The sequence below is a fragment of the Mandrillus leucophaeus genome, unplaced genomic scaffold, assembly GCF_000951045.1.
Source record: "Mandrillus leucophaeus isolate KB7577 unplaced genomic scaffold, Mleu.le_1.0 Scaffold914, whole genome shotgun sequence".
Lineage (NCBI taxonomy): Eukaryota > Metazoa > Chordata > Mammalia > Primates > Cercopithecidae > Mandrillus > Mandrillus leucophaeus.
In genome coordinates, this window is record NW_012109964.1 from 585,795 (window position 1) to 600,842 (window position 15,048).

General features: G+C 40.6%; 1 protein-coding gene across 1 annotated transcript in view; it reads right to left on the bottom strand.

Annotated features, from left to right (window-relative positions):
• Window positions 1-15,042, bottom strand: part of RNF150 (ring finger protein 150) — a 245,405-nt gene extending 230,363 nt beyond the window's left edge. Inside the window, exon 1 of the mRNA XM_011969844.1 lies at window positions 14,793-15,042. Within this exon, the coding sequence (XP_011825234.1) occupies window positions 14,793-15,003 (211 nt within the window). The 5' untranslated portion in view covers window positions 15,004-15,042. The remainder of the gene's footprint in view (window positions 1-14,792) is intronic.
• Window positions 15,043-15,048: the final 6 nt, after the last annotated feature.

Here is a 15,048-nt window from a genome sequence, read left to right on the forward strand (position 1 = left end):
ACATCCTAGATGTGCAACAAACTACCATCTAGAACAAATGCATATGGTATAGTCTGTTGTACATCATTTATACCATCTAGAACACTACAATGTTCATACAACAATAAAATTGCCTAATGATACATTTCTCAGAATGTATCCATGTCATTAAGCAATGCATGACTGTATAAGAAATAGCTCTGGATTAAAATCCCAGTTTTGCTTTTAACCATCTGTAACTTTGGGCAAAGTATCCAACTCACAGGGTCTGTGAAAAGACCGAAGTATGGAAGACACCTAATGCAGCGCCTAGAGTCTGTGTGTTCAGAACAAATGACAATTCTCTTCCTTCTATTACCTATTCCATTCAACAAAGATTTGCTGAGTTCCTCTAGTGAATAAGGTGATGAATTTAATAAATAAGTCTGGAACTGGAAGGGGTGATTTGTAGAAAGAATGCCTTGGCTTATGCAAAAAATGAAAAACTTTTTCCTCGGTAGTATGTTCTCCCAAGAGAAGAGAAAAGACACTGTGTGAGGCATAGATCTCAATGGCTATTTAGAATTGCCAATCTGTCCCTCACAGTGGCTGCTGACAGCCCCCTGCCCCCCAATATCATTCAGTCATCACACTTAAGGCTCTTACCAGAGCCACACAAGCTCTGTCTCCTGGGGAGCTAGTGTCAGACCCGCTATATGGCCCCAAACTCATGAATACTGAGGCAGGGTCTGACTTTGACAATCGGTGGGCTGCTTAGACAACAGTCACCGGCAGTTGGAGAAGGTTCCGTCATACCCACCTGCATCTGAGCCCGCTACCCTATGACCTTGGCAGTTGAACATAGGTTTTGAATGTTCCTGGGTTCCTTCTCTCTCAGGGTTTTCTGAGTCTGGAGCACTTCAAATAACAGCAAACACTGTACCCTTCTGGAAGACTTACTACATGGTGTTGAGACAGTATCTATTCAAACTGCCTGCTATCAACAGAAGGGTAGTATGTTTGCTTTACCTTTCCTCAAAAAAGATGAATGGAATTTGGGACTGAGGCTTACCCAGTCATATATGGCTGTAGAAAAATGCTCAAAAACACTGGGCCCCAATCAGCCAACCTGCATGACAAAACATTTCTTTTAAGCAATATGGTGGCTACCAAACTGGCCAGGCAAAGTAATGGCCTATTTCAGGGTCACCATTCCTTTGCAAAGTGGTGCCCCATTTCAGTTGCTAAATCAATCCACCAATCATGGCCTAAAGTTTGAGCTGTATGTTTTTCTGTTTGTTTGTTTGATTGATTGGTTGATTTTTGAGACAAGGTCTTACTCTGTCACCCAGGCTGGAGTACAGTGGCTCGATCTCGGCTCACTACAGCCTCTGACTCCTCGGTTCAAGCAATTCTCCTGCCTCAGCCTCCCAGGTAGCTGGGACTAGAGGCACCCATCACCATGCCTGGCTAATTTTTGTATTTTTAGTAGAAACAGGGTTTTTTGCCTTGTTGGCCAGGCTGGTCTCAAACTCCTGAACTTAGGTGATCTGCTCATCTAGGCCTCTCAAAGTGCAAGGATTACAGACATGAGGCACTGTGCCCAGCCATACACACAGGAGATTAAATTCGTTTTGGAGCACACTTAAATTACTATAACAAAAGACTAATGCTACTTTTAACTAATGCCATTATGGTTTAAGCAGAAAACTTGAGATTTCTCTCATAGTTCTCTCATTGCTCAAAAGGTCACAACCTGACCTACCTCACTGGTCATTTGTCATTTGTTATTTCCTTCATTTAGAGGAATCCTGACATCCTCTTTCTGGCCCACTGATTTTAAATTCTCCCATCTTCTGGAATGAAGCAGTCCATATACACAGAGACAGATTCATAGAACACATCTGGACAGGTAGGATTTACTATTAAACTATACAATTCCTTCTAGCAACAGCCAGGACCCCTTGAGGCATCTGGTCTACCGCATGCCCAGATCCCAGTAAGATCATCCAGGCAGCACTATGCTCAACTACTTTTTTCAGATTACTTTCTGTGTTTGATAACAGCTGACTCCAAAGGACATATCTACTCCGTTATCTATAGAAAGTACCCCTACTGACATTCAAAAGAAAGCTCCTCCAAAGCAAAGTATTTGATTGTAAATACTCATAGGTAGGCATCCAGGCCTCTTCAGAAACAATGGCATGATGATAGACGATGTCAGAAAATAACAACTGGCTTCCTGCTCCAGGCCTACCACCGGCCCTAAAGAGAAGCCCAAGGATTTAGGGCACAGGGCACCACCCTTTTCCTACTTCTCTATTCTCAGCAGCTGGTAAGGGCCTAACAGGAGGTACCTTATAAGGGGTTAAAGTCACGTTAGAGAGTAGATGAATCTCTTACCACAGTCCCAGCAAGAATAGCTCTGCTAAGCACAAGATATAGAATCAAGTTTTTAAGCATTCAAATTAAATATTACCTTCCATACCCTCGATATAAGGCACACAAAGTGTATATAATAAAAATTTATTACCTCATTCCTTAAGTAAGCAGTACATCTGAGAATTATGGATGGTACCTATTGTATCATTCATTCATATTTTCAACAGCTATGCACTGGATTTCTTTTCTATGCCAGTCTCTATAAATACAGCTGTTAAGAAGACAAGAACCATGCCCTCATGGAGTTTATATTCCCATGTGGGAGACACACAATAGTGGAACAAATTCACAAATGAAATTATAAAGAAATTTCAAGTAGTGATAAGATAAGGGAGAATAAGAGAAGAGAGAATGAACAGCAGATGAAATATTTTCACATTGGCCAGGAAAACTGATAAAGGGGGCAAAGGGTGATGATGATGGGAAAGGGTGACTGATGTAAATAAGACTGATAGGAGAATCTGAAAAAAAATCGAGGGTGGTGACTGGGTACTCTTCCTGCTCACTTGAGCAATAAAACCCCATGATTCTAAAACGCTGCCAAATTGTACTTTGCTGGAAGACATTTCTCTTGGAGTACAAGTGGCATAATAGCAAACTGAACTTAAAAAATAATGAGTTGGTTAAATATGAGAGAAACAGATGAATGGCTACTAGACTTTCTTGTTTGGGAATCATTCTAAAAGCATAAAGATATATTTAAATGATGGTTTGCTATGTGAATAAAAAACTATTTTTTAAAAATCTGAAAAAAGAGGTTCCAAAGGTCCTGGGCTGGGAACATTTGAGGACCAGCAAGAAGGCATAATGGGCTGGGAAGTAGTAAGTGAGGGAAGCGGGGTAGGAAAGGGGCTGGATAGGAAAAGCAGGGGCCAAATCACAGAGGGCCCTGAGGACAATGGCAAGAACTTTAACTTGGTTCCAAGTATGATGGGGAATCCCTGCAAGATTTGAGCAGAGTAGTGATTGCCTTTGATTTATATTTTCAGAAGTTCATTCTGTTGCTGTATGGGCAGCAGACGGCAGGGGGCAGGAAGGGAAGCTGGACACCAGCTAGAGGTGACAGTGGCAGTCCAGGCAAGAGGTCATGATAGCTTGGACTCAGTTGGTGATAACAATGGTGATAAGATGTGATCAGATTCAGAGTGTGTTTCTGTGGACACTAATTATAGTTTTCATGTATTACATGCTCAGAGTCACCCCTTTACTGCATTATGTAATGTAAGAGGTCACACACAACACCTATGATGGATAGCATAGGAGGCTCACTTTACAGATGAGGACTCCAAAGCCTAAACACTTGCTTCCTGAGCTCCCACACCCTCTCTGCCCAGCAGGACTCGCAGTTCTTCCCAGAACAGGGGAAGCTCATCCTCACCAAGGGAATGACTTCAGACGGCTATCTCAACCCTACGCTGCTTTCTGTCTCCCCAGACAAGAGACTGTATCAGGGCTCAGAACCGGGTCAGGCGTGCACCAGAACCTTCTTTTTCACTATTACCCTATACTACCTCCCAAAATGGGTAATGATAACCACCATGAGCAGAAGGGGGGACTTCCTACTTAGTAAAAACAGCACGTTGTCTCTACCTCTTAAACTTGGAGGACTGCTCTTATAATAATCAACATTTAGCATATAGATGAAATTTTACCTAATCAAATCACAAGGTCTAATCACTTCTGACTTACTATCGTATCCTTCTTGACTGTTTTACAGAAGTTTGTGTGCTTTCCTGTACTTGCTGCATTTGTCATGTGTTTGCCTTCTTGCTGGTCACCAAAACCGTTATTATCAGTGAATCACTAATTCATGATTTAAACAATACTGTCCCCACCCTCATAATTTCGAGCCTTACAGTTCTTGGGAAATTAAAAAAATTAAAATTTTATTCACATAGGATTTTGATGCCTTCAAAGGAAAAACACCATTTCCTTAAATAATTAATAAAGAACCATGTGGTATAAGAGCTTCAGGGAGATTTCAGGTTCATCCCGCATAGTGGCTGTCAGCCCTGAGCGCACTCTAGAAACATATGGGGAGTCCCCTCCCTGCAACAGACCATTTACATCAGAATCTCTGCAGGTGGGATCTGGGCAGCCATAACTTTTAAACTCCCCAGGTGATCCCAACATGCAGTCAGGGTGGAGATCACTGAGCTCAACCAAGTTCCCCTCCAGAAGCCTCCTGCTCACCATTTTCAAGTGAAAGAAAATGAGCCCCAGAGGAGGGAAGTGACTTGCCAACGGAAAAGCCAATTTGAGAGAGAGCCACAACTGAAACCCGAGTTTCCTAACTGCTGGTTCAATTTGCATTCAGCATCCCCCAGACACAGGAGTGTAAGGGAGGAGGTGGAGTTGCACCATCTGTAATCGTGATGATTCTATCTCTGACGCTTCATTTCTCCTGATTCGCCACCTTTGGTGTCTTGCCTCAGCTGCCAAAATAGTGTAGCTTGGAGCAAAGTAATGCTAAAAAGCTGTGACAGGACCCCACAGCAGCAGCACTGCCAACATCCGACAGATGTCTTTTCTCCTTCAAAGGAGCACCATGCTCCTGAGTGAGCAAACATCTGAAGACTTCACCATACAGGCTATTATAAAAGAAACGATAACTGCCTTTGACTAATCCCATACTTTGGAACTTGAACTAAGGAAGTATTCATGGATATGCACTCAGGTTTAGCTACATGTGAATGTTTACTGCAGCACTGTTTATGTAAGAGAAAAGTGGAAACATCACAGAAACATCTTGGAAGAACCAAGGACATTTCAAAATGTACGATTAAATTTTTAACAGCTACAAAAACACACCGGCAATATATTACCCATTTGATAAAATAAATGTAATGAAAAAATATTAGAGTATGGATGGTTCTAACTCTTTTTAAAAGTTCTATATTTTCAAATGTTTCTATATAGCATATGTATTTCATTTAAAATAAGAAAAAGGTTTTATAATACATAAAGCTGCAGGACAGTAAACACATGCACAGAATTGTATTTGGTTACAAACCTTTTTGACATTCTATGTCCTTTTGCTTATTACCAGTATGGCTTTTTCCCCTTCGACCACGAACAGAAACCAGGCACCCGTTTCATGCCACATGCTATAAGATGAATAAACATTTGTAATGGGAGAGTCAAATTAGAACTTCCCCCACTTTATGAGTCAAATGCCAACAAAAAGTATTTAATGGCATAGAATATTTTTATGAAATTAAAGATGAACATATTAACAGTCCATCTTTTCACTTTCCAGGTTATGTAGCAATAACCTGTGTGCCAGAGACTGCTCTAGGCTTGGGGAACTTAACTGTGGACCAAAAATATTGTCTAAATGCCCCACTCTTGTGGAGTTTACCGAGAAGAACAAAGATCGCCTGGTAACCATCAAGCAGTCCATCCCGAGACAAAACTCCTTATCTAAGGAATTCAGAAGTAATTAGACTTCTCTATTATGTAAAGCCAGCATCTGGTTCCAGGTTTCCTTCCAAAAAATTTCTAAGTAACTAGAATTTCTATACATCTACAGAATGCATGCATATAGAAACTCATTGTGCAACCCTTGCTGACATCAAGGCACCAAAATGTCTACAAATGTAATCATTTTTTAAATTATACTTTCAGTTCTAGGCTACATGTGCACAACATGCAGGTTTGTTACATATGTATACATGTGCCATGTTGGTGTGCTGCACCCATTAACTTGTCATTTACATTAGGTATATCTCCTAATGTTATCTTTCCCCCCTCTCCCAACCCCCCAACACACCCGGGTGTGTGATGTTCCCCACCCTGTGTCCAAGTGTTCTCATTGTTCAATTCCCACCTATGAGTGAGAACATGCGGTGTTTGGTTTTCTGTCCTTGCGATAGTTTGCTCAGAATGATGGTTTCCAGCTTCATCCATGTCCCTATAAAGGACATGAACTCATTCTTTTTATGGCTGCATAATATTCGATGGTGTTTATGTGCCACATTTTCTTAATCCAGTCTGTCACTGATGGACATTTGGGTTGGCTCCAAGTCTTTGCTATTGTGAATAGTGCCGCAACATTTGTCAGGACCTACATGGCTAATATGGACCAAATTACCCTTCAGCTCCCACTTTAAGGTCCATGAATACCCCAAAGGAAAAATCCACTGTGGTGTGCTCAGCCCTCCTGCTGAGGCGCCCCACTGCACTCTTTTGCTGCTTATGCAGCGTACTTTCCATCTAATAAAACTTTTTTTTTCAAACCTGTACTTTTGTCAGTAAATTCTTCTTACTCCCCACAAGTCTACCACTTTCTGATGCCAGGGCTCTGACACCTCACCTGGCCCTTACATTGTGGTGGGAGGAGACAATAAACATGTTAACAGTGGGTAGCATGCAGCAGGGGTGTGCTGGGGACCAGCAGGAGGAGGCTGCCACTAGTTCAGAGAAGAGGAGCCTGGGAGTGCCTTCCTAACAAGACCTCATTAATAGAGAGAACTGAAGAGGCAGCCAGCTCTGTGGATTTCTGGGAGAAAGAACATTCCATGCACCTTCCTGATAAATGAAGGGGAAAACATCTGTCCTCATTCACTATTCTTTGGGTCATTTGGAGTTACATTTCTGATGTGGGTTTCATCAGTGCATGGCTACAGAATAGTCCAGATGAATATCTGCTGTAGGTAGTGGGGAACAGAAAAGAGAAAAACGGGGAAAAGGCATTTGTATGCCTCCTGACAATCGCTCCAAAAAGCCTCCAATCTTTGCGTTTTCAATAGTGTGTAAGTGGACTCTGCTCATAAAAAGCCATTTATAATAGAGATTCCAGATGGAAACGGTTAAGAAACAACATTTTCTGATAATCCTTCTTACCTAATATATATACTCATATCTGTCTGACTAGAAAAGACATGAACAAATACATTTAATACAGAATTATTTCTATATTTTTAAAAATCTCTATTATGAAATAAATGTTCACAAATTGAATATGAAAATGCCTAACATGCCAATGCATAAGCTTAAATTCTCTAACAAACGATGCTTACTTTTACTGAAAATGTTTTTCTAAATATCGCTATATATTATGGAGTGACCGAAATAAAAAAGTGAAGACTCTTACAGAAAGCAATTTATAACTACAAATGTGAAATGTTAAAATAAATTTACTTTTCCTCTTTTATTATAGAAAACTGAGACCTAGATCTAACCATGGTCATTAATATTCTGGCTTCGATTATACAAAGCACATTTATCCTACCATACATTAAACTGCCAAGCGATCAATACCTCAAAGTTTAAAATAAGAGTAAAGGTCATATTATACCTGTAGACAAGGTTTCTATTTAATAGAACCACTGTAAATTGAAACTCAGTAGAAGAATTACACAGCACAACGCTGCCTTGTTTCTCTGGGTTTTACATTACCACCAAAATCCCCAAGAACTAAGATAATCTGCATAGGATTTGAATTTCAATTTAAATGTAGCATCTGTCAAATTACATTATCAAATACACAATACCAACATCACTGCAATCTCTCAGCAACAAGTAAAATGCTCCTTACAGTATATATAAGATGAAATATTTCTTCTAGGGATACACTGAAGACTTTCAGGGTTATCAAAATAGTAAACTCTTTACATGCTATGCTTAATGTCCAGAAATGAAACAATAATGGTTAAGCAACAATAATGGTTAACTTTTCAAAAGTTGAGACTGGTTTTCTAAACAAATTAACTTCATATCAGAGGCACAATCACTGTTTTCTGAAAACTGGAAGAATAAGCTATAAATAAGAAGCTCCAGGTTTTTTCTGGATCTTTCCAGATTTCATGGTTATAAAATTACTTCCTTTTTGAGAAGCCAGGAGATTTTTAAGAGAGCCACTAGGAGAGATGATGATTGAATTCTTATTAAAGGATTAGAAGACAGAAGGTAAGATTCCTTCCCAATCCTCTAGATATGTATTTCCATGACCTAAAATGTATAAACAAGTCATACAGTTTCTTGCCCGGGTCATCTTAAGCTACACCGCCAAGAATGTTATTTAACACTTTGATGAATTATGGCTTTTAATAACAGAGTCTAGAATTCCTGGCTATTGGAATTTCTGCTAGTAGACAGACAGGTGAAGAGTTACAGTTTAGTGCAAAATAAATAAATACACATACACACACATGCATACTAAGTGAGAAGGTGAGATTATCTTGGCATGGAAGATCAAGACCAAGCATAAATGATAGCCAGACTGTATATATCTTAAGAAAAATGAAGTGGGAACTGAGGTTCTTAAAAAATATGTTTCTTAAATACCTAAATGATAGAGAATCACATACTCCCAATGCTTGGGAAGGCCCTTAAAGCTGTCACCCACTGGAAGTCCATCCATAAATCCTGGGATGAGCAATTCCACAATGTTCCCATTCAGTTTCAAGCTGAATGCCACAGAAAGCTTACCCTTTCAAGGAAACCTCTTACATCTCTAAACACTTCTATTCTTATGAATTTGCTTTTCCTTTGCCGAACCAAGTCTGTTTTCCATAACTTCCCCTCACTACCCAAAGTTTGGCTCCATAAAGGTGGAGTCCCAAACACTGTGACCTTGGGGTTGAGGTGGGAAACATAAATGAGCACGGCAGGCGAAGAGCCAGATGGTAAAAAGTGATGGAGACTTGGACCAACTGGAGGGCACATGGGAACAGCCAGCTACTGCTCAGCTCCAGCTACTCTTTCCATGGGGGAATGCAGGCCCCAGTTACCGGGTTTTCTGATCAAGAAGCCAGAAATTGGGAATTTTACTAGAAGTATTCTAAGGTTTAAATACATAAAGAATATATTTTAGAGTTGAAATACCTCTTAGAGATCAACTAAAGAAAACCGAGGGTGAAAACAGAAAAAGTGACTGACTCAAAATCAAATGGTGAATCAGAGGGAGGTCCGGAAGAGAAGAGGCCCAAACATAAGGTCCCATTCTCCCATTACATAACAGAGATGCATTTCTGCAAGTCAACAATGCATCTGTTAACATACTCTGAAACAGGAAATCAGCCTTAGATCGCTTCCTGTATCTATGATTAAGTAATCACTGCCCACATCTAGACTTCAGAATACCCTTTCAAGCTGAGAGGGTATACAGAGCTGTAGCTCTAAGCACAGACCAGCAGACAGACCGCCTGGGTTGCAAGCCGAGGTCTACCACTTACTGCTTGCATGACCAAGTGATACAGTTTGCCTCAGTTTCCTCATCCATCAAATGGAGACAGTAAGGGTAACTATTTCACAATGTTGTTGTGAGAATCAAATTTATATACATATAAAGTGCTTAGAACATGCCTGGTACAGAGTAAGCACTATTTGGTCAATGCTATTATTACCGAGCATGCTAAAAAAAAAAAAAGAGAGCTAATCTTATCATTTAAAGGAAAATGTAAAGCAAAAGTACACACAAATATTCTAGAAAAATGAGTCCTGAAGAAAAAAAACAACTTTTTAAAATTAAAGCAGCTAGGTCCTTTACAGAGTTGAAGACATAGGTAGACTTCAGCAATCAAAGTAATGGCCATAAAGGTAGCGTGAATCCATACACTGAACTCTGAACACCCATCTACGGAGGAAGAGCCTCAGTAGATCTACTACATTTTGCCTCCAACCTTGGAGAAGTCTAGAATACATAGATATACTCCATCCTAGGCTCCTCCTTTCCAAGAGTCGAGCATGTTCTCCAGAGTTACTGCAACCATTGCCTCCCTTCCTCCATCTCCAAGTTGCTCTTAGGAACCTAGTCTCACAAAAGTTCTTCCTAGACAGCTAGATGTTTAATTTCCCATTGACTATGTACTAGCAATAGACAAACAGAAAGATATCAAACACACACTTTAAAAAAGAAAAAAAAAAACGACACACACCATTTCCTCATCACCACTCAGTCACAAACAGCCTGCATACACAGACTACCATTTTTATCACACATGCCCTTGCTACAGTGAAATTTCAATTTAAGCCAAAAGAAAGTACAAATGCAATAGGAGAATCTTAAATGTTCATCAGTCAGAGGGAGCTGGAACACCCTGTTTCAATTCACTGAGCCACAAAAAAATTGGCACCACTGCTCTGGCCTCTTCAGTATGAAAGGGTAAATAAGGAGTTCTTTCCCAAGGCTGCCAGGAACTCAGCGAGCCTCAAAGGTATGATGATCCAGTCTGTAGCTCCTGCATGTCACTGTGTGTCACTGAGTCCAATGCTTAGAACGGTTAACTTTTTTTTACTGCTTTGTGCCAGCCACAGATTTAAGCATTGTACATGCATTAATCCATCTAATTCACATAAGCAACCGAGGTAGATGGTGTTATCATCCACTTCACAGATGAGGAAACCCAAGACCTGAGAGGCTAACTTGCACAAAGATACACAGTGAGAAAGTAGTGCCACCAGGACACAAATCCAAGTGGTTGCTTGGTTCTAGAGGCTACACTCCTAATTAATCAGTGCCCTAAACTGCCTCTAGAAATTTCTGATATCTTCAATTTCCTTAGGGTACACTGAAAGAAGCTTCACAGGCAGGCATCAGACCAGCTTTGAGGAAGTAATTTGGGTCTCACAGATTTTGCCTACACATGAAAGTTCACTTCTGGGGCTTTTACTAGTTGGAAGATGCATTTCTCTATAGCTTTTTGCTATGGCCTTCTTGGTGCTCTTGCACTAAAGATATAGCCTTACGTCCCTTAATAGGGGACATATAAATCTCTGGTCCATAGACTTTTTAAAAAAAGTGAGAGAAGCAGATTTTCTCTATTAATCACTCTCTCTCTTCCCAAGGATAAAAGTGTATGAGTTGAAAGTCTGGAAAAGAATAAATAATGGTGGGCATAAGGGGAAAGGGAATAAAATGAAAAGCAGAAAAAAAGAATTGAGTATATTAAAAAGTAATAATTAGTCATCAGGGAAATGAAAATTTAAAACAAAATGAAGATACCACTTCACATCCACCTGAATAGACAAAATAAAAAAGATAGTAACAAATGTTGATGAGGCTGTGGAGAAACTGGAACCCTCAAACACTGCTGGTGGGAATGCGAAATGATGCAGTTGCTTTGGAAAACAGTCTAGAAGGTCCTCAAATGATTAAATTATAGAGTTGCCATATGACTCAGAAGTTCTACTCCTAGATATATAAACAAGATAAATGTCCACACAAAAATTTGTACATGAATGTTCATAGCACTATTTTTGTAACAATCAAAAAGTAGAAACAACGTAATTTTCCATCGGTTGATGAACAGATACACAAAATGTGATATATCCATACAATGAAATATTATTTGGCAATAAAAAGGGTTTAAGTACTGACGCATGCTACAACCTTAATGAACCTTAGGAAGATTATGCTAAATCAAAGGGGCCAATCACAGAAGTCCACATATTACATGATTCCATTTATATGAAAGGTACAAAAGAGGCATTTGAATACATAAAGACAGAATGTAGATTAGCCTAGGGCTCGGAGTTGGGGAATAATGGGGAGTGACTAAGGAGTTGGGGAATAATGGGGAGTTGGGGAATAATGCGGAAGTACAAGGGTTTCTTATTAGAACTAGATAGTGATGATGGCTGCACAACTCAGTCAATACACCAAAAGCCATTGAAATATATACTTTAAATGAGTGAACTGCAGAGTATGTTTATATTTCAATAAAGCTGTTATACTGGGGAGGAAAGTGACTTGTTATAAAGCAAAACTACTGGTCTATCCCAGAAGAAGCGGTGTCTTTTTGAATGAGAAGTTATAGTTACGTAAGTGGCAGAAAATCAAAATTATTTAAGCAGGAAAAGAAAAAAACAGAAAACGTATATGAAAAGGAGAAAACAATTTCTATTTAATTGAATTTCAAGATATGCAAATGCACAGATGTTAAACGATAGGTTGCATGACACTAAATAAACAGTAAATAAACATAAACAGACCTTCTCCTCACCTGAAATCTATCAGTTCCAAAAATAAAGGATCTACAGCAAAGGTGTCAGATATATCATCAGCTTTTGCATTTTTTAAAACTTTTTGAAAACTGAATTTAAAAATTCAAATATAAAGATTCTCTGGTATTGTACACCAAGCTCACAAAATAAAAATATTTGATTAGCACCTAAAATGTGCAGTTTCTCAAAGTGAATTTAGAAATCTGACCTCAAATGTAACTAGAAAAAGTAAAGCTTTCAAGATCTGGACTACATGGAAGACACTGACATCCAGACCAGTGCTGGCAGTGTTTGAGATTTAGGCAGAAGAATTTCAGAGTATAGTCAAGGGTTTGCCATGCTACCCTGTCATGTATCTGCTCATAATGACACTCTAGCAGAAATCAATGCCAGCCTCTGACTAAAGTGAACACAGTCTCCTAATGTGGCAAAATGTCAGAAGATAATTTGGAGTTTCCTGGCTATTGGCGGATATAGCATGAATACATTTTTGGAAACAGAACAATTAGATAATAGACAATTTCCAATTTGTTTTGCCTTTAATGTTCAAACTACAGTATTACTAAACCTTCTACTCCCACTGTCTTAATCAAGCATCATTTGTGTGGGAAATCTGCTTAGTGCTTTCTTTAAAAATAAGCAAGCCATTAATTGATCCAATGTGTTGGCAGTTTTAGAGAACCTTTTTAGACAGGAACAAATGATGCCTCTTACTTTATGTTCAAAGTTGAGTTTAAGCTTTCATGCACATGCACAGAGAAACAATTAAAGAATCTCACAGTCAGCTAACAATCTCCTTGGAGTTTAAACAACAACAAAGCCTCCTTCACCCCTCCTCCATTGAGGTTTTAAATATTAAGTAACATGTTTATCTAAAGATACTTTACATGACTTAAAGTGCTTTCCACAGTCCTTAACATCCTTGAATATCAAAGTTTCAGTAGTGCTCTTATGACTCAAGGTTAGAGTACAATCTTTTCCCTTAGAAAACTGTCGAGTTCAAGAAAATATATCGAGTATTCTTAAAGTGCTGTATTGTAACTTTTCTAACTGCCTCTCCTCTTCATTAATCAACACACCGCATTTTTCTGGCCTGTGTTTTAGAAGGGTGGAACATTTCTCCTCCCCACCTGTTTGTGTTAAGGTTGACAAAGTTCCCTGACTAAAACAGCTGGTGTTGATTACTGGAGGCAAACCAATTGAATATTTCACTAATAGGTGACATGAGCTCTCGGAATGGAAACTTGTCCCCAAAGAGAACACCCCTGCAAATGTAGCCAGAGCTTGGTGTTCCATTTCAGCAGCGTAACTATTTATTCAAATTCGGTTTTTAAAGAAAATAATGTTTTGATTAGGAGACTCCACTCAGAAAATGCATCTGTCATTTTTCTCCCCTCCTTCCGGGCACTGGATGCCACAGTCTTGGCCCAGAAACCCCTCTGGGGAAGGAGGGCCCACTTCTCAGGCACACAAATACAAGTAGCAAGCCCTGACATAATGAGGCTAGCCTGCTAAAACTAGTGGCTTATGGACTTACGTTAACAAGCCTGGGGATGGCTTTTTTGGGGGGAGGGTGTTCCTACCACCAGGGAAACATTGCTCATGTTAGGCATATGCGGTATTGAGTTTTGGGACAGTAATGCATTTCTAGTCCTGGTACCTGCGATCATTAACAAAAAGCTTACTCTCTCTAGTCTTAAATCCCTTCATTCTAGCCAGAAAGAAAACCTTCAGCATATTTAACCTCCCAATCAGGCAAAGGATAATGCAATAATTAGAAAAGTAATTATAACTTTAGGGCCATCCCACTCTTCTTGGCTTGTTGAGGATTGTTGTTATTTACCACCGTGGCCACCTGTCAGTTTCTCTGGATGACAGCCTGGCAGAGCATAGTACTTTTAATATGATTAATGCAGTGCGTAAACCCAGAAGGGGATACTCTCCCACGAAGAGATGAAACCTCAAGAGCAAGTTGGCGGTGGTGAGCTGCCAGCAGGTAACCCTACTCCTCTCTTGCTATACAGGGACGCCTGCATCAGGGTATACCTGATGCACAGACCCAAGAGCGGTGCTGTGTTATCAGATCTGCTTGTTCCAAACAGGTGCTGGGCCGGTCACTAACCTAGAACAGTATCGGAGCCCTGCCCCCCAAACCCCACCTTCCAGGGTCCCCTCGGAAAAGTTAGCCTGCCACGTTGAACCCTTGTCCAAGTGGCGCTATGCCAAGTTCTCTGGCAGCCTCTCCCCTCCCCAATACAGTTCATCTTCTCCTCTTTGTAAGCCCCCCAAGTGCCGCGGAGCAAAACTTAATCGGTCCAGGGAACCTAGACACGGTTTCCGCGCCGCACAGACTTCCCAGAAGGAGCCTGGAGGCAGACGCTGGATCCCTCTAGGCACCTCCGTCCCCGCCGGCTCCCCTCCCCCGCGCCAGCTGGGCCACTCACCCGCGTGGGGCATGGTGATGGTCTCGTTGGTGTTGGAGCCCACGTTGAAGATGACCACGGCGGAGGCGTTCTGCAGGAACGCGTTCCGGATCTTATCCCTGTACGTGCAGTTGCCCTTGGGGATGAGGGCTATCCAGTTCTTGCCGTGAGTCGGGGCGGGGAACTTGGTGTTGGGGTCGCAGGCCAGGCGGTCGTGGGCCGAGCTGGCCATGACCACCTCCCCGCGGGCGTCCTGCTTCGGCGAGTGCTCCCCGTA